This window comes from Malania oleifera, chromosome 4, assembly GCF_029873635.1.
Source record: "Malania oleifera isolate guangnan ecotype guangnan chromosome 4, ASM2987363v1, whole genome shotgun sequence".
In the NCBI taxonomy this organism is placed as follows: Eukaryota; Viridiplantae; Streptophyta; class Magnoliopsida; order Santalales; family Ximeniaceae; genus Malania; species Malania oleifera.
The window spans coordinates 41525670-41551326 of record NC_080420.1 but is presented as its reverse complement, the minus strand read 5'-3'; the positions used below and the strand labels follow the sequence as shown (position 1 = coordinate 41551326).

Genomic DNA, 25657 nt, shown 5'->3' with positions numbered 1-25657 from the left:
TAATCTGACCAATTTCTCTTCTAAGTTGAAGAACAAGAAAAATAAAATTATAATCTCTAAGAGCACCATTATTTTATTTTTTTTCGCATCATTTTTTTCTTCCTCAGTTGCCTTAATAGTTACCTTTATTTTTTTGGATTATGCACCGGATTTCCACGTGTCCATTTTACGGTCCATGTGACTAATCTCGCGCCCTTTGAAGCCGACTCGACAACTTCAAAGAGAGGTAAATTTCAGAAATCCAAAAGCGGAAACAAACCCAGAAAGGTTTGAACACTTGACCTCGTGAGAGGCTTGCACCTTTATTTTGCTCATTAAACTCATTGAAGAATTAAAATGTTAGTTAAAACCTAACACACTTCTTGACTAGCTTAGCATTTTTTTTTTTTAAAGATTAGTGTTAAAAAATAAACGTGGGCATCACAAAATAAACCACAAAGAACATATTGTGTTTAACATCAGACATGAATCAGCACAAAATATTTACAACCATAAGAAATTACATTACCAAGGAATAGCACAAAAATAAACTATCATAAATATAACAGCTCAAAAAATAAATAAGCCCATGTGATACTATGAGCATGGAGAAATGATCCTACTCAAGCAAAGAATCAAACAGGTACAGCCCTAGGATTATAGAGCAGGCTACTTTGTAAGTTAACTCAAATGAAACCCTTTGTACATGAATCATGAATTGTAATAATAGAGATTTAAGCATGCAGCTGGAGTCTATTCTCATTTCTGGAAAGTTTCTGTCAGACCAAAATTCTAGCCTCTTCAAGCTCACTGGTTCTTGACATTTTCTTTTCCTACTGCAATCCATTTCTTTACTCATCCTTCCCTTTCAATCATGTGTGATAGATCCTGGACAATTTCGGACATTGGGGGCCTAAATTCAGGTTCCAACTGCATAGAAAGATAAACATAAGGGCACCTGATTTCTCCGGATGAAGAAAATAAGCGTGAAAAAAGAAAAAGAAAAAGAGAACTACCATCAAACAGTATGTTAAAACTTGATATACATTGTTAACCCATAAACTGATAGTTTAAACTTTTAGGTAAAGTGGTAGTCAAACATGCTATCAGAGCTGGTATTTAAAAATTTATTGTGTTTATCTCTCCAAGTGCTGTTGGGCTGCATGCGCAGGGGAGTGTTAAAACTTGATGTACATTGTTGACTCACAACCTAATAGCTTACACTTCTAGGAAAAGTGATAGTCTAACACAGTATTCCGTTCAATTTAAAACTAAATATTATGTAATAAAGGAACTTGAAAACTCTCTTTTGTAAATCTATATGAATTTCTTCATTGCAAAAAGTCTATGATTTTTTGAGTACTGTTGTTGACTTACATTTCAATTCCTTCAAATTCGCAAGAGCATACCATTTGAAAAATGCAGTATACACCCAATAAAAAAAGAGATTTAAGTGATGACCACATTCTCCATCAACAAAGCAATGCCATTTACTCACTAATCCAAAACATCCTTCATGGATAATAGATTATTAATTTTCTTCTTGCATTGCAGCCCAGGACTCCATGCTAGTGTTTAAAGCAATACTGCATGAATGTACACATCTGGGGAAGGGGTTTTCATCATTTACTTTTTTATTTGTATTTGTTATGGTTGAGCACTGTAAATGGAGAATTGCGTTTTTCTTGGTGGTACTTCTGAATTACCACTGAAAAAAAATAATAATAATCTTAATCTAGAGAAATCAGAAAACCCAAAACTCTAGTCAAGAAACACATGAAAAATAAAAAATAAAAAATAAATTGAACAAAAGAGGGACGAAACTGACCTGCACACATAAGGAAATTATATCAGCAAATCGTGATAAAGACTTGGAAGGATATGCTCCATTTAAAGTAGGATCAACCATCCTTGATAATGCATTGATATCATGAAGCTGGGGAATTGCCCATCTAACTAGAAATTGCTCACCCCAAGGTCGCGACCTAGATAGTTGAGGTCGATTGATCAAGGGATATGTTGACAGATAAGCATCGTCAAAATCACCATAAATATTCTCTTGAACCAATTGCACTAACCTGTCATATGATTTTCTCCCTGTGAGGAGTTCTAACATTACAATTCCAAAGCTGTATATATCACTCTGGTGAGTATAGCTTCCTAACTCAGATTCTGGAGCACCATAACCATATGCAGACGAAGGGTCTCCTGACAACTGAAAATAAATGCACCTATATCAGCGAAAGTATCAGTGCATTACGTACAATCATGCAGCTCAAGCCAGACAAAATTTTGTGACATGTTTGTGCACTAAAGTTTTCTCATATGTTCCCAGCAAAATTATTCTTTTCCATTCAGTCCAATATTCCCACAACCTTAGTGACAAATGATTAAATTTTTGGCACCTCATTCAAGTAAGGAACCTTTTGGTCACAATTATTTAAGCAAAAGTATAGTTCAAAATTGTAGAATTAAGTTCCTCAATATATATATATATATTTTGTGGTGGTTCATGCCTTTCCTGGATCCCACATACGCAAGAGCTTTGTGCATCAGGATTCCCTTTTTAATACAACTTATTTTTCCTGAGAAAACTATGACTAACTCATCACTGCTTTTTCAGAAGGCTAATTTTCAAATGTTGGTTAATAACCTAGTCAATATTCCACTGCCACAAAGAAGCTGTTGTGGCTGCCTGAGCTGTGCATGTGACACATATGGACATTAACAAACTTTAGATTGTTAGATTACCACTTTACCTAAAAGCTTAAGCTGTTAGGTTGTGGGCCAACAATGTATATCAAGCTTTAACATCGATAAGTCCCATCAAATATCAGCATGAATTAAATTTAAAAACTACACACTGAACTTCTGGTTAATAGCATCGAAAATTGGCACACCCATAGAAATAAGAATGCATGACCCCAAATCTGCTCTACATATGAGGGAGAGTGAAAACAAGGACCAAAATTTCAATTTTGATTGAAATTTCTATTTCTATTTAGAAAAATATCAGAAACTTGGAAAGTTATGGATTCTGAATGAAACTTTGAGACATATTTAGAAATGAAATAAATAAAACCTCAAAAATTAGCTCATTTTTCAATTTTTATTTTAATATCCAAAATTTCAGCTGGTATTCCAGAACTTTTTCAAAAAAAAAAAAATGCAATTTTGTTTCTAACCATCCCAAAGTCCAAAATGTCGACTAAAATTTAAGACTGAGTATTACATTAAGTCCCACAATAAGAACGACCAACTAAAAGAATCACTAAAGATATATCTGTTAATCGTTATTTTATTCCTTTAGTATTATTATTAAGTGTGTTAGTGTGTAGTGAGCGCTAGCAAGGGTATTATGGTCATTAGAATGTATTTGATTTGTATTATAAATAGGAGAGACCTATTTTTGAGTTAGGTCATTCATTTAATTGAAAATCTCAACATGGTATTAGAGCATGACCCAACCTAAATCACCAACTCACTCTCAGCCAACCCCGAAAAACCCTCCCATCACTGCCCTTCTCAAGACTGCCACAACCCTTCATTATTTCACAAAACCAACCGTATAGCCAAAAAGAGAACCCTCTAAACCATCACGCTATGATATCTCATCTCCGGAAACCTCCCCATTCGCTCCCACGTACCGGCCACCTGCTGACAGTCTTGACCCCACACGCCAGCGTGTGAGAGTGATTCTGGCCACCTTTTCTGACATTTTCCTCCAGCATGTTTTTGCCCCAAGGATCCACCCTTTTTTGACCATGCACTTATGGTAATCCTTTAGTTGTTATTCGGTGTTTGTAAAGGTTTTTTGTAAGTCTCTTGGAGCAGTGGCAGTGTTCATAAGTTAATTTGTAACGTAGTGGCAGTTTTATATCAGTTTGTAGGTGGCTCATATTGTCCGTGGCTATTTCAGTGGTTCACCTGGTTTGTGGTTGTCCCAGTTAGTTTTGATTGTTCTTGTTTGACAGTGGTATGGCTGCCGGTTTGTGAGTGTTGGAATGGGGTCAATGAATCCAAAAACATGTTTCCTTCCTCGCTGCCATAGATAACAACTGAAAAGTTGGACAGAAAGAATTCTATTCAGTGGTCTAAGGCTATTCAAGTTTATTTAGCAGGACTAGGAAAATATGACCACTTGCTACAATTTAGCCTTTCTAATGAGAATAGAAAAAAAGTGTGGATCAAGAAGATGCCTTGATTGTCTCCCTCTTGTGGAATTTGATGGAGCCCTAGATTGCTCAAATGTGCATGCATCTAGATATATGCAATGAGATTTGGGGTTATGCCAAGCTTTTGTACTCTACTAACATTATGCATATGTATGATTTATTCTAGGAGTACTTTCAGCTACAACAAGGACATAGAAGCATTACAGATTATTTTGAAGAGATGAAACGTATTCATGAGGAGCTTGACATTGTGCAACCTATAAATGCCGATGTTTGTGAGATGCAAAAGCAAAGAGAGAAGATGACATTTCTTCGGGTTTAAGCGAGTTTGAAACCCAACTTTGCGACAGTCCGGTTCCAAATACTTAGTAATGCAGAGTTGTCATCATTTGGCGATGTTTATTCTTGTGTCCTTCATGCTTCCTTCAATACACATTCTCCTACTCTTGCATCTGGATTTGAGAGGATAGTCTTTGCAATGCATGGTGATTCTAGTTCCCTACTAAGCAACCGCAGAAATTGTCAAGATGGTTCGAGTGGTCATGGTGGTAGAGATGAACGAGGTAGAGGCCCTCCTTGCAAGTGTGCTCACAGCGGACGAGGTAATCATGCTATTGAGCAGTGTTGGAATCTCCACAATAAACCTGTTGGCGTGAGCTGTGAGAAAATGATTTAGGAAAGATAGCTATAGATGTAAATTCTCATTACTGTGATATCTGTAGCAATGGCTATGATATCTGTATTACCAAAATAGGGTTAGAAGTTTTCTATTTAAATGTATATTCTTTCGATGTAAAATGGAATGTGAGAAAAAGAAATCATTCTGCAGAATTAACATGGTATCAGAGCAGGACATAGGATCTCTGCTCCGATTATCTTTTGTTTAAAAAAAATTAAAAAAAAAAAAAAGGAAACTTCTCTGTTCATCACCTCTTTGGCAAAGGTGTTCTAGAATCACGATCATAGGAACAGCAGACACCGTGGTCTCCTCTCTAATTTTCTGCAACAACGGCGAACACCCTAGTCTCCTCTCTAATTTTATGGATCCTCAACCCTGCCCTGGCAATAATCTTTCCGATTTGCCTCAACGGCACCACGATTGTGAACAACACATCCAAACTCTTCAGATGCTTCGGTGACCTTGACTCTTCGCCATCGCCGGCCACCAGATCGCAGCTGTCACTGTTTTGACCTCGCTTTGCCGCCAATCTCTCTGGTATTTGCTGTTCCGACTCCTCCGCCACACGCGAATCTTCTTCCTTGCGCTCCGGCACCGACTCCTACTCCATCCAACTCCTTCAGAAGACTCTTTTGCCCCTTCAACACAACGACGATCATGTCATCATCACCGAAACACACGCCGTTCGCCAACGTCTTCAAATTATCTACAGCGGCATAGCTAGATTTACACCCTTCTTGTTTTTTTTTTGTGTTTTCTACTTTCTAACCCACGTTGATTTTTATTTGGGAAATGTTTCTTAACAGCTACACACTATCCCTCCATGGCCGATATAGACTCTCATACCGATGAATCTTTGCCTTCCTCCACCCTAGCTGAGTTGACCACAAAAATGAAGTTTTGAACAAAGTTTCAGTCCCAATCCAGACCACCAATACTGCTACCGCACCGATCGGTATCAAATTGGATGGCACCAACTATGACTGTCCACCACCGCCGCAGTCAGATCCATCCTTTCGAAAATGGCGTACCGACATGCTATTTTCAAAGGATGGTTGGTAAATTCTATGGATTCGGCACTCATTGGCAATTTCATCTGATTTCTCACTGCAAAATCAGACTGGGATGCCATTGCTACGACTTATTTCGATGGCAGTGGTACTTCTCAAGTCTACGAACTCCGACGACATGTGGCTCGCCTACGACAAGCCGGAAACTCTCTTGAGAAGTTCCACACCGAACTACAAGGACTTTGGCGGGAAATAGATTTCCACCATCCGAATCCGATGGAATGCACCACCAACATCCATCACTACAAAAACATACTCCAAAAGGATCGTATTTACACCTTCCTTGATGGTCTTGATGATCACCTTGACAACATCCGTAGCAATGTGCTTCAAATGAGCCCATTTCCTTCCATCGAGCAAGCTTATGCTCATGTTTGCAGGGAGGCTCTTCGGCAGGCGGTGATGAGCGCTGGAAACTCTAATAATACCTTCAGCGTAGTTCTGACCACCAAGGGGCTAAAACTGAGTTTAGCCACCTCACCCTTTGCTGCGATCTCAAGCCACCTCACCAGAAACAATCCCCTACAACCTCTAAGTCACGGACTATTCCTGGTGGAACAAAATACTCCCATTATGGCAACCAACATCACACAAGTGAGAATTGTTTTAAAAAAATTGGCTATCTTGATTGGTGGTATGAGTTGCAGGCAAAGAAAAAGGACTCAGTGGGTGCAAACAAGGGCAAGGTGGCTATAGTGTCAGCTGAACCCCCCTTGATTGCCCAAGCTAAGTCTTCCCAAAATGCGGAATTCATTTCATTTATAGGTAACTTTGGTTATGGTTTATTTATCTCCTCCTGTGATGTTGATCGCGGTGCCTGGCTTCTTGATTCCAGAGCCACAGACCACATGACTTTTGCAGCTACCGATTTTACTATGACATCTCCACCACAACGCACTAGTGTTGCAAATGCTAATGGGGGTGTCTCTCCTGTCACAGGGGCAGGATCTGTGTCTCTATCTCCTTCCCTCCAATTATCGAATATGTTACTTCTACCATCGCTTTCGCATAAATTACTGTCTGTTAGTCAAACTACTACATAATTAAATTGCGCTGTCCTAATTTATCCTACATTTTGTCTTCTTCAGGATATTCCCACCCAGGTGATAATTGGGTGTGGTACTAAAGAGGGGACCCTTTACTACATGGAAGGCGTCAGCGTGGGTCATACTCATCACATACAAAGTGATGGGAAGGAATGACAAATCTGGCTATGGCATCGACATCTGGGGTATCCAAATTTTAGTTATTTGAAACATTTACTACCTGATCTTTTCCCTAATATTGTGATGTCTGACCTTAAATGTAATACGTGCATTTTATCGAAAAGTCATCGTACTTCCTATTTGCTAAGTATGAATAAAAGCACTATTCCCTTTGCTTTAATTCACTCTGATGTCTGGGGTCCTTCTCCTATCTCTATTGGGTCTAGTGTTCGTTGGTTTGTTATTTTTGTTGATGACTATACTTATATGACCTGGCTTTACTTGATGACCCATAAAGATGAAATGTTACACGTGTTTCAATCATTCCATGCAATGATCCAAACTCAGTTTTCGGCCAAGCTAAGTGTTCTCCGCTTTGATAATGGCAAAGAATATGTTAATCAGCGCTTCCGCACCTATTTTAAACACCTTGTACTTGTTCATGAGACATTGTGTCCTCAAACTCCTCAGCAAAACGACGTAGCTGAGCAGAAGAACCGCCATATTCTCAAAACTGCACGAGCTTTACTACATGGAGCTCATGGGCCGACTCGATAGTGGTCTAATGTGGTGCCACTACCGTATATTTACTCAACAAAATATCCTCCAAAGTCTTAAATTTTAAGACTCCGCTCCAGGTTCTAGCGTCTCATGTCTCCCTACCCACAACCCGAATGCTTCCTCCCCAAGTATTTGGGTGTGTGGCTTATGTGCATCTTCACAAAAATCAATGAACCAAACTAGATCCGTGTGCTCTCCGTTGTCTTTACTTGGGCTACGTCATGCACCAGAAGGGCAACCGGTGCTATGATCCCTCTACCTAACATATCAATGTGACTATGGATGTCACCTTCCTGGAGTCCGACACTTTTTTCTCAACTCCCAATTCTTCTCTTCAGGGGGAGACACAAGATGATGAGCAGAATTGGTTGCACTTTGACTGGCCAAATAGTGAAATAGTGCCGGGTGAAGCACCAAGTCCAGGGCCAGTTGAGCCCACAGATGAAGCACCAAGCCCAGAGCCGGTTGAGCCTACAGGGCCGGGTAGGCCTACAAAGCAGAATACATCTTCAGGAAATAATACGCCTTCAGAAATTGAATCAAGCTTCCCCCCTTCCTCAGTACCTACAGAGCCATCTCCTGAGAATATCCCTGAGGTAAGCACTTTAGACATGCCTTTAAATACGAGTGACTTGAATACTCCTGCTAGATATACATTACCTTTTAGGGAGAAGCTTGATAAGCCACCAATTAGATACTCTCCTAATATTAAAGAGCGAAGATCACAATATCCAATTGCCAACTACGTGTCTACTAGGAGATTATACGAACCCCTTAGAGCATTTGTGCATGTAATTTCCTCAAGTCAAGTTCCAACTGGAATTCAAGAAGCCTTGTTTGATCCAAAATGGACTCGGGCAATAAAGGAAGAAATGGAGGCACTACTAAAGAATGACACATGGACCATAGTTCTGTTACCTGAAGGGAAGAAAGCAGTAGGATGCAAATGGGTATTCTCCATCAAACACAAGGCAGATGGATCGGTCGAAAGGTACAAAGCAAGACTGGTGGCAAAAGGCTATATACAAACATATGGGGTAGACTATCAAGAGACTTTTTCACCAGTTGTAAAACTGAGCACTGTAAGGGTATTGTTATCTCTTGCAGCTAACCTTGACTAGCCATTACATCAATTTGATGTAAAAAATGCCTTTCTACACGGCGATCTTGAAGAAGAAGTGTACATGGACCTTCCTCCGGGCACAGCATCCACTGAAACCAAGGTCGTGTGCAAATTGCAACGAGCACTATATGGATTGAAACAATCGCCTCAAGAGTGGTTTGGGTGGTTTAGTCTGGCAATAAGGAAATTCAAGCAAAGCAACTAAGACAATACATTGTTCCTGAAGCACAAATTGGGTATGGTAACCGTGTTGATAGTATATGTGGATAACATGATTATCACAGGAGATGATGAAGAAGAAATATCCACATTACAGAAGGAGTTGGCCACCGAATTTGAGATGAAGAACTTGGGAGGACTCAAGTACTTTTTGGGAATTGAAGTTTCTAGGTCTAAACAAGGAATATTTCTTTCCCAAAGGAAGTATGCGTTGAATATATTAACTAAAGTAGGAATGTTGGAGAGCAAACCAGTTGATACTCCAATTGTTCAAAACCACTGACTTGGAGAATACTTAGATCAAGTACCAACAAATAAAGGGAGGTACCAAAGGTTAGTTGGCAAACTTATATATCTCTCACATACTTGTCCATACATTGCATATGTTGTAAGTGTAGTTAGCCAATTCATGCATAATCATAGTAAAGATCATATGGATGTTGTAACCCAAATACTGAGATACTTGAAGTCCTCGCCTGGGAAGGGACTTATGTTTTCAAAGAATAGTCATTTAAGAATTAAAGGCTATACAGATGCAAATTGGGCTAGAAATATTTCAGACATAATATCTACTTCAGGTTATTTTATGTTTGTTGGTGAGAATCTTGTTACATGGAGAAGCAAGAAACATAAGGTGGTAGCACTTTCCAATGCTCCGCAGAATGGCAAAAGGGCTTTGTGAACTACTCTGGATCAAGAGACTACTTACTAAACTAGGTTTCACCTCTACTTCAGAAATGGATCTCTTTTGTGACAACAAAGCTGCTATTGCAATATCCCATGATCCAGTTCAACATAACCGTACAAAACATGTGGAAGTGGATCAACATTTTATCAAGGAAAACCTGGAAGCAAAAATAATTTGATTTCCATTTGTGAAGTCCGAAGACCAACTAGCAGACATACTCACAAAGGCAGTATCAAGCAAAGAGTTTCACAACTCACTCAACAAGTTGTGCATCAACGACTTGTATGCATCAACTTGGGAGGGAGTGTTGGCATGAGCTGTGAGAAATTGATTTAGGAAAGATAGTTGTAGATGTAAATTCTCATTACTGTGATATTTGTAGTAATGGCTGTGATATTTGTATTACCAAAATAGGAGTAGAAGTTTTCTATTTAAATGTATGTTCTTTCAATGTAAAATGGAATGTGAGAAAAAGAAATCATTCTGCAAAATTGACTGCTGAATTAACAAAACCTTCACGTGTTGCCAATGCAGCCACCACCAACTTCACACCTTTAGGGCCAAGTAGGGGGCAACGTTTCTATATCAATGTCAAAGGAAGAGTATTCCAAGTCCTAGCAATATCAAATGTCACAACAAGCTTCTCTTCCCATTACATCTCTTGCCCAAACAGGTAATCCCACAGCATGTCTATCATCCACTACTTCTAGTTCTCTAGTGTTATAGACTCCGTTGCCACTGTTCATATCACAGGTATACCAAAATTCTTCTATACTCTCCACTATCTTGAAAACTTACCTTTTGTTACACTTGTTGATGGATCCACCACTATCGTTAAGGGAATTGGACTGCAAATCCCACTTCTTCTATTTCTCTTTCTTTGATTTTGTATATTCCCAAGTTTCCTTTCAATCTAATGTCCATTAGCAAGATTACCAAATCTATGAATTGGTCAGCAACATTCTCCCTTAATTATATGGTTGTCAGGATTTGAAGATGAGGAAGAAAATTGGCGGAGGGCGTGAAGTTGGTGGATTTTATCACTTGGAGCCGTTATCCCCTACTGCCTGCACTGCTGCTACCGCACCTGTCCAAATTCATTGTCGCCTTGGTCATCCTCAGTTGGAAAAATTGAAACATCTAGCTCATGATTTGAGTTGTGTCTAGTATTAATTGTGAATCTTGTTAATTGGGAAAGCATCATCGTGTGCCTTTTGCTTCCTGCGTCAATAAACAAGTTGCAAGCCCTTTCATGTTAGTCCATTCTAATGTATGGAGTCCTAGTAAAGTTGTGCCCAAGTTGGATTTCTGGTACTTTGTAACTTTTTTTATGATTATTCAAGGATGACTTGGCTATATTTAATAAAATATCTATTAGGGAATAAACCTGGAGCAACAATCACACACGAAGAAAAATAAAGCACATCCACACTGGAACACCGGATTTACGTGGTTCGGTCGAATCGACCTACGTCCACCAGAGCACACACCACTGCACTATACTGGAGAAAAAATACAAGGAGGAGCCACTGCTCAACTCTCTCTGTCTCTCTCTTCTCTCTCTCTTACTGCAACTCTCTGCACACACTCTCACTTCTCGCAACTTACACTGCTCAACACTCACTACACACAACACACTCACACCTCTCTCTGCACACTGCACAACTCCACACAGCTACACAACATACATAGCACCACCCTCATATATATATATATATATATATATACACAGGGAACGAAAAAATCAAAGATGGAGGCAACAGTTTTCAACATTGTCTGTAAAGTAGGTGGCCGCCGGTTCTTCAACGTCCAAGTTGGCAGCTGGGCTGGTGCGGCTGTCGGCGACTCCACACCGATAATCTCAACAATATCATTTTGAGTTATTTCATATATTTTGCGCCTATTGTTTTAAAATAAAGACCCAATTTGGTTTGCCAGTTTGAATACTTCAGAGTGATAATGCTGAAGAGTATTTCAATACTCAATTCACTACTTATATGACTCAATTTAGTCTTGTTCATCAATCATTATGTGCCCACACTCTTCAACAAAATGGGGTAGCAAAGAGGTAAAATAGACATATCCTTGAAATCACTCGCACCTTACTTTATCAAATGCATGAACCTAAAGTGTTTTGGAGTGATTTTGTACTTACTACTTGCTATCATATCAACAGGATGTCGTCCTCTATTCTTAGAGGAAAAATTCCCTACTCCATTCTCTTTTCTAATTCACCTCTATTCTCTCTGCCTCCTCGTATATTCAAGTATTTGTCCTTTGTTCATCAACTAACTCTTAAGGTGTATAATTTGGATCCTTGTGCTATAAAATATGTCCTTCTGATCTACTCATATACTCAAACAAGGAATCATTGTAATAGCCCTACTTTGCATCGCTTCTTTATTTATGCAATGCTTTTGATCTCTATAAGTCTCTTCCTTTAGCAAATCTTCCCATTTCTAGTTTGTGGTCCTTAACCAATCAATTACTTGTCTCCATGTAGTTTAAGTCCTTCTCATCATCTTGATCATCTTAATTTGCAAGTGTATTCACGACAAGGGCTCCAAGGAAGAGAATCCCCTCTAGATTCTACAACCACGCCTTTGGTTTCCTTATCTGATTTTCCCACAATGTTAATACTCCATTGTTCTTCAAAAAAGGTAAATGCACATTTACACATCATCCCATCTCCAACTATATTATGACTTCTTATCACCCTCCTATTATTTTTTTGTTGCAACTCTATCATCTATTGTCCTTCCTAAAATTTGTTTTGAAAGCCTTAGCCCACTCTACGTGGAGGAATGTCATAGTTGAAGAGATGATTACTTTACAAGACAATGATACTTGGGACTAGGTGTCTCTTCCTCTTGACAAGTTTGTGATTGGTTGTCCCTGATTATACACTGTGAAAGTCAACCCTAATGATTTCGTGGCTCGTCTGAAGGTACGTCTTGTTGTTAAGGGGTATACTCGGGTGTATGGTTTGGATTACTCTAGCACTTTTTCCCTAGTTGCCAAACTTACATCAATAAGTTGTTCATCCCCTTGGCTACCACTTGTCCCTACCCTCTACGTCAGTTAAACGTGAAGAACGCCTTGTCGCATGGTGATCTTGAGGAGGAGGTTTATATGGAACAACCACCTAGATTTGTTGTTCAGGGGAAGTCAGGCTTAGTGTGTGATGGGGATCAGCATGCCCTACCTATGTCATTTTCAGATGTTATGACACGTGGACAGCCTCCTGATGTCCACATTTCCTTTGCCGACATGATGACACGTGGACAACCTCCCGATGTCCACATCGGTTCATAATTGTTTGTAGATTTTGAATGGATTATTTGCAGACTTGTTTTGAAGACTTTTCAGTGTGAGAAAGACCCGAGTAGAGATGCCGAAGCAAGGCCGAGTTCAAGACCCATGTGGGCCCCACACAAAATTGGGCCTTCCTTTGACTTTTGTTTTGTATTTAATTTGTAAACATGCAAGACAACTTGCTTGCATGTGCTTGTCCTTAGTAAGTTAAGTGTTAGTAGGTTGTGCTTAGTATTTAATATGTCTTGTAAGTTGGAGTGTTGTAAGTTGTGTGAGTATTTATTATGTCTAGTAAGTCGGTGTTTTTATTATTTGTGTCTCTCATGCTTGTGTGAGAATTGTTAGTTGTTTAATGTCTTTGTCTCCCCATGCTAGCTAAGCTTATTAATGCTCTGCCCCCCCCCCCCCATGCTAGCTATATATATCCCCTCATTGTAAGAACAAAAGCTAAGTTTGAAAATTGAAATATTGAAAGGAAATTCCTTTGTTGAAGCTTGTTAAGCTTTGTCCAATCCTTGTGATTGTGCAATGAGAGGCTACGTCGTTCTCCTCGGAGATCAAGTGGTGAGAGACCACTATTCTATTCAGTGACTCCATCCCTATCCCTCCTTCACGACTTCCCTCTATCACCCACACGGCCATCACCAAGTTACACCCCAAGGCCACCAATCCATCATTTCATTTGCTGGATACATATCCATATTTCAAAGTGTGCACGAAGAACTTCAGACGAGTTCTAACTATCCTCCAACGCATCCACATTGCCACACCAAAATACCCCCCCCCCCCCAACACACACAGCAACTTCCCTTCCATTACATTGTTGCGTTCGTCTTGGTGTTTCAAAGCTTGTTCCAAGGAATTTTCTGGCGTGGTCTAAGACTTGTGTTGAACAACGTCAAGTCATCCAAATAATTCTCTTGGTAATCTCAACACTTATTTGAACCCTTATTTTGTATTGTAAGCCTTTGCTGGAAATCTGAAACTCCTTATTTAATAAGCACATTTGAGCCATAAGATTACAATATTGATACTTGCTAGTTTTAAATCAATTCTGGGAATATTGTTGTGCTAAACATAGAACTTTCATTCTTGAAATATTAAAATAGCATCTTTTCCGCATTTAACTTGATTCCTTTGTGAAAGAACTCTTGGGACTTATTTCTGAACAGCATCATACACCTTTTCAAAATCCTTGAACATGTGAAATATTGCATGATTTATAGTGTTTATGTTTGGATAACTAAATTCTTAATTTAAAGTGTAATGAAAGGAAATTCCTTTTGTTGAAGCTTGTTAAGCTTTGTCCAATCCACGTGATTGTGAGTGAGAGGCTACGTCGTTCTCCTCGGAGATCGGGTGGTGAGAGACCACCATTCTATCCAGCGACTCCATCCCTATCCCACCTTCACGACTTTCCTCCATCACCCACACGGGCATCACCAAGTTACACCCCAAGGCCACCAATCCATCATTTCATTTGCTGCATACATATCCATATTTCAAAGTGTGCACGAAGAACTTCAGACGAGTTCTAACTATCCTCCAACGCATCCACACAGCCACGCCAAAATCTTCCCCTCCATTACATTGTTGTGTTCGTCTCGGTGTCTCAAAGCTTGTTCCAAGGAATTTTCTGGCGTGGTCTAAGAATTGTGTTGAATAACGTCAAGTCATCCAAATAATTCTCTTGGTAATCTCAGCACTTTTTTGAACCCTTATTTTATATTGTAAGCCTTTGCTGGAAATCTGAAATTCCTTATTTAATAAGCATATTTGAGCCATAAGATTACAATATTGATACTTGCTAGCTTTAAATCAATTCTGGGAATATTGTTGTGCTAAACATAGAACTTTCATTCTTGAAGTATTAAAATAGCATCTTTTCCGTATTTAACTTGATTCCTTGGTGAAAGAACTCTTGGGACTTATTTCTGAACAGCATCATACACCTTTTCAAAATCCTTGAACATGTGAAATATAACATGATTTATTGTGTTTATGTTTGGATAACTGAATTCTTAATTTAAAGTGTATTGAAAGGAAATTCCTTTTGTTGAAGCTTGTAAAGCTTTGTCCAATCTTTATGATTGTATATTGAGAGGCTACGTCGTTCTCCTCGGAGATCAGGTGGTGAGAGACCACTATTCAATCTAACGACTCCATCCCTATCCCACCTTCACGGCTTCCCTCCATCACCCACACGGCCATCACCAAGTTACATCCCAAGGCCACCAATCCATCATTTCATTTGTTGCATACAAATCCATATTTCAAAGTGTGCACAAAGAACTTCAGACGAGTTCTAACTATCCTCCAACGCATCCACACGGCCACACCAAAATACCCCCCCACGCAGCAACTTCCCCTCCATTACATTGTTGCATTTGTCTCGGTGTTTCAAAGCTTGTTCCAAGGAATTTTCTGGCGTGGTCTAAGACTTGTGTTGAACAATGTCAAGTCATCCAAATAACTCTCTTGGTAATCTCAGCACTTATTTGAACACCCTTATTTTATATTGTACGCCTTTGCTAGAAATCTGAAACTCCTTATTTAATAAGCACATTTGAGCCATAAGATTACAATATTGATACTTGCTAGCTTTAAATCAATTCTGGGAATATTTTTGTGCTAAACATAGAACTTTCATTTTTGAAATATTAAAATAGCATATTTTCCGCTTTTAACTTGATTCCTTTGTGAAAGAACTCTTGGAACTTATTTTTGAACAGCATCATACACCTTTTCAAAATCCTTGAACATGTGAAATATAGCATGATTTATTGTGTTTATGTTTGGATAAGTAAATTCTTAATTTAAAGTGTATTGAAAGGAAATTCCTTTTGTTGAAGCTTGTTAAGCTTTGTCCAATCCTTGTGATTGTGTAATGAGAGGCTACATCATTCTCCTCGAAGATCAGGTGGTGGGAGACCACTACTCTATCCAAGGACTCCATCCCTATCCCACCTTCATGACATCCCTCCATCACACACGGCCATCACCAAGTTACACCCCAAGACCACCAATCCATCATTTCATTTGCTGCATACATATCCATATTTCAAAGTGTGCACGAAGAACTTCAGACGAGTTCTAACTATCCTCCAACGCATCCACACGGTCACACCAAAATACCCCCCCACACAGCAACTTCCCCTCCATTACATTGTTGCGTTCGTCTCGGTGTTTCAAAGCTTGTTGCAAGGAATTTTTTGGCGTGGTCTAAGACTTGTGTTGAACAACGTCAAGTCATCCAAATAATTCTCTTGGTAATCTTAGCACTTATTTGAACCCTTATTTTATATTGTAAGCCTTTGCTGGAAATCTGAAATTCCTTATTTAATAAGCACATTTGAGCCATAAGATCACAATATTGATACTTGCTAGCTTTAAATCAATTATGGGAATATTGTTGTGCTAAAATAGAATTTTCATTCTTGAAATATTAAAATAGCATCTTTTTCGCATTTAACTTGATTCCTTTGTGAAAGAACTCTTGGGACTTAATTCTGAACAGCATCATACACCTTTTCAAAATCCTTGAACATGTGAAATATAGCATGATTTATTGTGTTTATGTTTGGTTAACCGAATTCTTAATTTATAGTGTATTCAAAGGAAATTCCTTTTGGTGAAGCTTGTTAAGCTTTGTTCAACCCTTGTGATTGTGTAGTGAGAGGTTACGTCGTTCTCCTCGGAGATCAGGTGGTGAGAGACCACTATTCTATCCAGTGACTCCATCCCTATCCCACCTTCACGACTTCCCTCCATCACCCACAAGGCCATTACCAAGTTAGACCCCAAGGCCACCAATCCATCATTTCATTTGCTGCATACATATCCATATTTTAAAGTGTGCACGAAGAACTTCAAATGAGTTCTAACTATCCTCCAATGCATCCACACAGCCACACCAAAATACCCCCCCACACAGCCACTTCCCCTCCATTATATTGATGCGTTCATCTCGGTGTTTCAAAGCTTGTTCCAAGGAATTTTCTGTCGTGGTCTAAGAATTGTGTTGAACAACATCAAGTCATCCAAACAATTCTCTTGGTAATCTCAGCACTTATTTGAACCCTTATTTTATATTGTAAGCCTCTGCTGGAAATCTAAAATTCCATATTTGATAAGCCCCTTGAATCCATAGATTGCAATATTGATGCTTGCTAGCTTTAACTCAATTCTGGGAATATTGTTGTGCTAATCATAGAACTTTATTCTTGAAATATTGAAATAGCATCTTTTCCGCATTTAACTTGATTCCCTCGTGAAAGAACTCTTGGGACTAATTTCTAGACAGCATCATACACCCTTTCAAAATCTCAAAACATGTGAAATGTCCTCTGGTTTATTGTGTTTATGTTCAGATAATTAAATTCTTAATTTAAGGTGTATTGAGTGTATGTGCTTGTGTGAGGGTTGAAACCGTAGGACATAGGTCACCCCTCCCCGTCCTACATCAGTGTGTTAGCTCAAAAAGGCATTATATGGTTTAAAACAGTCTCTCAAAGCATGGTTTCGTCAATTCAGTGTTGTAGTACTGAGTTTGGCTTTTGACAGTGTGCAAGGGATCACTTTGTGTTTTATCGTCATACTTCATCAGGTAGGATCCTTCTTATTGTGTATATGGATGATATTGTAATTAAAGGTGATGATGATCAAGGTATTCAGAGCCTTAAACATTTTCTACAAACTAAATTTCAAACCAAAGATTTAGGACCATTGAAATACTTCTTGGGTATAGAAGTATCCAAATCTCGTATGGAAACTATTTTGTCGCAAAGGAATTATATTCTTGATCTGTTGGATGAGTTTGGGCTATTGGGATCCAAACCGAGTTATCACCCATGGATCCTAACAACAAATTAGTGTCGGATATGGGTGATTTGTTGCTTAATCCTATAGACTTGTTGGAAAGTTGAATTATCTCACAGTCACTCAGTCAGACACATCTTTCGCAACAAGTGTTGTGAGTCAATTTCTAGATTCTCCAAGGACAAGTCACTAGTTTTAATTCGCATCTTAAGATATCTCAAAGGTGCACCTAAGAGAAGTTTTTATATTGAGATTGGGATCACATTTATATTCAAGGATATACAAGTGCAAAATAGGCTAGGTCGCCTTCCGACCTAAGATCCACAATCAGGTACTATATCTTGGTTGGTGATTACTTGGTTTTTTATAAGTGTAAGAAACAAACTGTGGTGGGCAGTTTAAGTGCTGAGTCATAGTATAAAGCTATGGCTCACACTACATATGACCTTGTTTGGTTGAAGAACATGTTGGAAGAATTGGGTTTTTCACATTCTTAGTTTATGGAATTGATGTGTGATAATCAAGTTGCTCTTCATATTGCATCCAACCTCGTCTTCTATGAGCAAACGAAACACATTGAAGTTGATTGCCATTTTGTTCAGGAGAAACTTGTGTAGAAGCTCATTACTATCACTTATGTGACGTGTGATATGCAACTTGCTTATTTGTTTACCAAAGCTTTAGGGGTGCTCATGTTAAATTTATTTGCAACAAGTTATGAGCATATGATATCTACACTCCAACTTGAGGGGGAGTATTAATGGTTATTTTTGTCTTTTAGTATTATAAGTGTGTTAGTGCTAGGTTAATTAGTGAGTTAGTAAGGGTATTATGGTTATTAGAATGTATTTGATTTTTACTATAAATAGAGGGAGAGACCTATCTTTGAGCTAGGTTATTCATTTAATCAAAAATCTCAACCATATCATTACCCATAAGAATCATTAATGATAGGTTGTTTCATACTATCATTACCTAACCACAAATTGCAGCTTTCCTTGGAAATTTTCAATTCAATAGGTTATTACCTTGATGGTTATTTCTATGCATGTTGAACAGCACTTAAATATAGCCTACCAATTTACCAAATTAGCTAAAGAGAGCAAAAACCAAAATACAGGATTCTGGATACCCACCCAATGAAATTTTCAAAAGAATGGTCATAATGTATTTGTAAACACATAACCAATGGGAGCTGGAGGACTTACAATAGGGAATTACCTCATTTCCAGAGCCAGATGGCACTAGTGGAGCCAAACCACAGTCCGAAACACAAACAGCAAGCTTGTCATCAAGAAGAATATTAGCAGACTTGAAATTCCGATGCACATTTGGTGGCTGACAGACCTCATGCAGATATCTCCACCATAGAATAAAGACAGGAAAGTAAGTCTCCAAGTAAGAAATTTAAGATTGAGTGAAATATATATGCTTAGATGCAACAATTTGCGGAATAGGAAAAAGAAAACGTTTTGAAATTGTGCAGTCTTCGGACACTTTGGCTTGAAAGGAACGCCAGAATTTTTAGAGATTAGAAGACTCCCCTTGAGTTTGATTGGTGAGAAAGCTACATTTTTGGCTTCTTTTTTGCCTCACCCTTTTGGGGTTTTTGAGGGTTTTTCACTGTCCAATATCCATAGGGACTGGAAGGCAGCATTTTATGTAAATCTTTTGTATTTTCTTTTTTCCTGTATTTGGTTTGTTTTTGGAGGATGTCTTATCCTCTTTTTCTGTAATTGTTTTTATTCTTGCTTTGATGAAATTTTTGTAATATTAAAGGAAGTTTCCAAGTAAGAAGTAATTAAAGATGGTAAGTAAACAACAATAAGAACTGTTGCAGAAGCATGCAAAACACAAGAATTCCTTATGTCCATTAAGAGTACCCACATCTTGACATTAAACAAGAATTTTCAAATTTGCTCAACACGATCCTAAATTACCACCCAGAAATTAGTATTCCTTCAACGGTGCATCTGTTTACAACAAAAAACTTCAAATAAGGTGTTCAAATTTAGAAAGTTAGTTGCTTTACTTACTCTAGGGCTCTTGCAGCTCCAAGTGCAATACAAATGCGTGCATTCCATGAAAGTTTCATGTGAATCTCTTCATCCAAATGCAACGCATCATAGAGTGTCCCATTTCTGCAATACTCATACACAAGTAGCCTTTGCCCATGATCAGCACAGTAACCCACCAGCTCAACAAGATTTGCATTTTTTAGCTTTGAGATACTATACACTAGCTGAAGAAATTCATCATTAGTCTGCCATCTGGAAGCTGCAGCATTCAGTTTCTTGACAGCCAGTAGCTAAAAAGGTAGAAAATGGCTATAATAATTTGAATTCTGAAGGTATTATGTACATGTATGGAAATATTATGTAAAGCAGTCCATGTGCGTGCAAGCAACAAAAAAAAAATGCATTAGAAGGAAATTTTTACCTTTCCATTGGGAAGCTCAGCCCTATAAACGCTGCCAATCATACCTTGTCCAATAAAATTTTTTTGAGAAAAGCTATTTGTGCATTGTTGAAGCAATGCAATGGTAAAGGAGCTTAAAGAACTTGCACAGTTTGTATCTTCTATTGTGTGCCTCACACAAGTTGTTTCAGTGGGCTTGACCTCCTCAACAGGATGAAGTGGGGGAGGAGGCCGGGGTGGCAGCGATGACTTCACAACTACCTCTCTCGGAACAGCTACAAAAATCACCAGAGACCATTAATCAAGCAAAAGCAGCAGCTAAAAAAAAAAACCAAAGGATGGGTAAAACTGACATTACCTTTCTCAAATTGACCATTTAGTTGCAGCATACAATCATTAAATGCAGGTTTGGGGCCTATATTTGCAGATATATCATGCTTCTTGGCAATTTTGTTGGCCACTTGCCTTCTTCTGCAGCATCTCGATATCAAAAACAATGATACTACAGCAATTACTAAAATGATAAAAGTCCCTCCAATGGAAACCCAAACAATTCTCTTAGTTGTCAAGAATCTCCATGCTGTTGCAGAGCTCGATGTTTCAGGGGCAGATGGTCGATTTGGTTGTCTCCCTTGATGCCATTGTTCAGGAGATGGTGTCAATGAAGATGATGGAGCAGGTGAGGTTGGGGCCGTTGCTGGGGGCGGGGCCAAGGCCGGGGGTGATGGTATAACAGTAGTATTAAAGGGGTTACCATCTTTTCTGCACAGTTATAGCTCACAATCACCAAAAGAAGCAAGAAAGAAACAAGCAGTGCCAGATAAACCTTCATGGCATAATGTCAAAGTCCATTTAGGAGAGTCGTACTTTTTGTGTGTTTTTAATTCTCTTTGCAAATAATGCCATATAAAGCCTGACAACATGAAACAATTTTTGCAACAAGGGTTCCATTCTCAGAATGAGGAAACCATTTCCAGGAAAAAAAAAATAGTTATAAAACACATCAAGAAATGGAAATGGAAACAACTTAAACCAAAATGTCCCCAAACAAACCCCCTTTGGTGATGCAAAAAAGAACAAATTTGCACCTGTTAAGGAAGCTATTAGATATTGATAAGACACATTTTCCTTTCGTGGAGAAAGGAACTTTCAGTAGATGTTTTCTTATTAACAGTGCAACTATGGCAACATAACATGTTATTGAGAATATCAAGAATAAAGATTCATACAAACAGTTTATCACAGACACAATGTTGACCATTTATCTGTGTTTCAGCAGATGAGTTGTCTGTTGACAAATTAGGAATCATTTATCAAAGCTATTACTATTAAAGTATGAAATCTTAAAGTCGAAATCTGTTACTGTTTAGAAACCTTAATCATAATTAAACTATCTAAAGTATACCATTGCCACGATTGTCACTAAACCATAGAACTACAAAAGTTCAACCAAGATTTAATTCTACATGCTTTAGGACATTCACACATAATGTGGTACAACAACCGCAACAGGTCTTTTATCTTAGACATTTAGGGTTGGCAGCATAATATTTTTCTCCATCCATCTATTTTCAGGATTTCCACATAGAAAGGACAATGTTTCAAAAGCATATGTGGTCTTCACCTAAAATTTGGAATACTGAACAGCTTCACTGGTACGGGTCCCCAGAACAGGTTGTTCTCTATGTTCCTATGAAACAACAAGAACAATGAGTGATGAGTTACTGAAGCCAGCATTCAATTTCTATCAAGTTCTGAATCAAAAATTAGTTCCCACTAACAAAAAAAATTTCTGAGAAAAGAAAATATTAATTGGAGTTGAAGCAGAAAAACAGGTAAAGCATACAAGTCAGTTAGGGGAAGATTCTGTAGAACATCAAGCATTCCTGTGAATTGATTGTCCTGCAAGTGCCTGCAAACCAAACAACTTATAAAGATTTGTATAATTCATGCAGATAAAATAAGTTTAATTCTCATACTTAAAAATAAAATCACTCACAATGTGGTAAGAGAAGATAGATCCTGTAAGGATTGCGGCAGTTGACCACTTAAATTATTGCCTGACAGATCCCTACAGCACAAGATACACTTACTATAAGACCACAGCTGAACAATGAACACAAAAAACAAAACATTGTAAAATTGACAGGGAATGCCTACAAATTTATCAAATCCGTAAGCTGTTGAAATACGTCCGGTATTCCTTCACTTAAATGATTATTATTGAGCGACCTGATGAGAATACAGCTAACATTTGAATGCATAAACAGATTAAAGAAACTGTACCGGCAGCTATAAACTCTACATCAGAGTACCAACCAAAAAAAGAAAACTTGAACACTACTTACATGTCTTTCAATTGAGTCAATGAAGTGATCATGCTCGGGATGGTTCCATTGAACTGGTTACCTGAAAGAAAACTTGAAGGAGGGCACAAAAAAACATGATTTTTTTATTTAGGTCAGGTGTGCTTCGATCAACCAGGTTAAAATTTTGAAAATAAGTGGATTTTAACATACATTTGCTGGGCAGTAGCGGGCAAATTGGATGGAATGCTACCTCCAATATGGTTGTTACTCAGATCTCTGCTTTAACATGTTTTAAATTTAGAAAACAGGGAAAAAAAAGTCCATGGACACCGAAATTAAATGACGGGAGAAAAGAAAAACTACTAACAGTGTCATGAGAGATGCGAAAGAATTCAAGTTATCGCTCAGTTGTCCACTCAGATTCGCGCCGGGAAGAACACTGTCAATTTAAAGAGCTCAGACAAAAAGGAGTAATTCATGTATGAACATCAGATGCAGAAAGCTTCACCTTACATTCCTGTTACGTTTGAGAACACACATTCCACACCCTCCCAGTTTTCTGCACACGGATCTCCTCCAGAAAGTGTCCATCCACGCAGCGGCGGACGACCCACAGCATCAAATAAGCTATTTATTGCAACAACTAAAATAACAAAAATGGAAAGAAAAAAAAAAGTTTGCATTAAGAAAATTCTAAGCTTTAAAATGCCTTCATTGATTCAGATAAATGCTAAAAAGAAATCATTTTAGGGTATCAATCATCTAACCATCACGGGGGTCTGTGTTTCCCAGACACATCGCGGCCGATGAAACCACCATCAACCCCATTAACAATCTCGCGCATATTCCCCGGTTTGAACATCCCATCTTGCTCAGCAACGGTCACCCCAAAACCCAAATTTCTTTTCTTTTCTTTTCTTTTATTTTCGTGTAGGTTTTTTCTCATGAATCTGCAGCCGATTGGACCTCTCAAAGCCCAAAATTAGGCAAAAACAAACCCAAAAAATCAACTGAAATTAGGGGCCTTTGATTTTGGGAAGCAAAATCCAAGTAAAGAAAGAGAGCAGGGTAGAGCAGGAAACTCCACGATTCTCAAAGCTCCGAGAAGAATGCGTCAAAACTGGCATCTGGGATTCTAGCGAATCCACTCTAGATTTAGTAACAGAGAATAGAGATACAAGGAAAGAGAGAAATCGGAATGCACAGAGCTTACAGCACTTTACAAAGGCTCCCCTGCTCAGAGCTACTGCGTAGGTATCGGGCGTAACTCTATTTTGAGAAGTAAGATATTTTCAATTCCCAATTATTGCTGCTGCTTTTAAATTTTGAAGCCATGTTGGCGCTTTTTGGACAAAAGAAAGCGGCTATCCGTTAGATTCATTTAAAGAAATAAAAGAAATAGAAGAAGAAGGAGTATAAATTTTATATTTTAAATTTAAATTTGAGTAAATTTGAATAAAATTAATATATATTTATATTATATTTTTGGTAAATTAATAAATTCAAATTTAAGGTACATACCAAACACGAAATTTAAGAATTTTGTACGTAACTTTGAATTTGTAATGTCAAAATTTATCTCACTATTTAAAAGCATACATTTTTAATAATTTAAAATTTAAATCTTTCACATTGAAAGTTTCATTTTAAATGTTAGGAGGAATTACATATTAATCAGGGTCTTTTACATTGATCTTATGTTTGGAGAAGACTTGAATTTGGAGATGTATTAAATTTGAATAAAATGTAATACAAAATTGAATTGAAATTTATTCAAATCTATTCAAATCCAAACGTAAAGTTTGAAATTCATTCTTTTAAACACTACATGAGTTCTCAAGTTCAAACTTTGAAAGAAAGAGAAAAATGATACAAGATGAAAAATGGATGTAAGGACCCAAAATTTCTACCACATTTTTTTTTTTTTTCATACTACTAAAAACATAGAATTTACTCTTATACCCATAATAATATCCACAGTGTCGTCTCGGACCCAAAGTGGGTACCGGGGATACCTGTCCATTAATACATACTATCTATGCAGCAGAAAACATAATATACTTGAACCTTATATAAAATATCAGAATTCTACTATCTCCATAAATATACATGTGCATCACCAAAAACCATAAATCATCCTAGGGATTATACAAAACTCATCTCCCAGCTCAATTCCTACCCTGAATCTAGGATTGTACCAACACCTCCTCTACCTCGGAGCTTGCTCCGCTCGCCTATCTGGATCTCCTAAAATGTTTGAATTCCGAGGTGAGACACCTCTCAGTAAGTGGGATAGAGTATCATCAGTGTGTGGTAGCATAAGTTCTTGCATGTTATAAATATATATACTACAAGTAATTTAGCTATAATATATATATCAATTGTAACTAATAAACTATGGAAATCTGCTCTTTTAAACATAAGAATTTTATATCATAATAAATTTTTCGTAACATATAAATCATCTGTTACATATATATATCACTGAAATTTTCTCCTAGATAGATAGCTAGCTGATATCATGTATCACCCCCACATGATTGGGTTGTGTAGCCCATAGGCGGGACCTAGCAATGGTTGGCCTACCATGCTAAGCCAAAACTGACTCGTCTGTAAGTACGATTGGCCTGCCCAGCCTGATCCGGATTGCCAGGGGGGCACACTACTCTTCTCTAGACTCAATCGACTATCCAATCACCAACACTCTATCTGAGACGTGTAATGGTACTAATCTGAACTTATAGCTACGGTACCGTACTTTGAAACTAAACTAAGTCATTAGGGTTCTACTATCATATAGTATATTTCATAAATAACTGTAACATAACTCGTTTCATGTTTCTGTGTAAAATCTGTCATATTAAAATTTATAAATAAACTATTATATATATTTGATCACGACACTGGGTCAACTGAGCTGTGACGACACTAGGCCAACTAAAATATCACGACACTAGACCGGCTGAAATATCACGGCACTTAAGTCAGCTGATCTGTAATTGTATACTATATAATATCATACTTTTTGTGATGTCTGTGTCATTCTAAAAATCATTATCAAACTGCGTTTGTTCTGTATAATCAAAAAATATTTTAGT

At 38.0% G+C, this 25657-nt stretch overlaps 1 protein-coding gene across 3 annotated transcripts; it reads right to left on the bottom strand.

The window, feature by feature from the left end:
* Window positions 1–448: 448 nt before the first annotated feature.
* LOC131154440 (protein STRUBBELIG-RECEPTOR FAMILY 3-like) lies at window positions 449–23860 on the bottom strand. 3 transcript variants are annotated; one of them, XM_058107225.1, is made up of 16 exons: window positions 23327–23860; window positions 23073–23202; window positions 22927–22998; window positions 22770–22835; window positions 22599–22670; window positions 22411–22482; window positions 22250–22321; window positions 22097–22162; window positions 21875–21940; window positions 20609–21012; window positions 20272–20525; window positions 19869–20140; window positions 19054–19192; window positions 2058–2194; window positions 1808–1964; window positions 449–909 (listed from the first exon to the last, which is right to left on the bottom strand). In XM_058107225.1, the coding sequence occupies exons 1-16, from the start codon at window positions 23424–23426 to the stop codon at window positions 835–837; spliced, it is 2154 nt and encodes a 717-aa protein (XP_057963208.1). In that variant the 5' UTR covers window positions 23427–23860; the 3' UTR covers window positions 449–834. The 3 variants fall into 3 exon arrangements, 2 of the variants coding, with proteins under 2 accessions (XP_057963208.1, XP_057963207.1); XM_058107224.1 differs by having other exon boundaries at window positions 22411–22497; window positions 23327–23847; XR_009136436.1 differs by lacking the exon at window positions 449–909 and having other exon boundaries at window positions 1829–1964; window positions 19041–19192; window positions 22411–22497; window positions 23327–23847.
* Between the last annotated feature and the right edge of the window lie 1797 nt (window positions 23861–25657).

Bases quoted from the DNA above. Each gene is read 5' to 3' on its own strand.
- LOC131154440 (XM_058107224.1), bottom strand. From the start codon at position 23,426: ATGGGATGTTCAAACCGGGGAATATGCGCGAGATTGTTAATGGGGTTG. The intron at 22,322-22,410 runs GTAGGCATTCCC...CTTGTGCTGTAG, and splicing joins CTTACGGATTTGATAAATTT to GGATCTGTCAGGCAATAATT. The intron at 910-1,807 runs GTCAGTTTCGTC...CTTTCTATGCAG, and splicing joins TAATTTCCTTATGTGTGCAG to TTGGAACCTGAATTTAGGCC.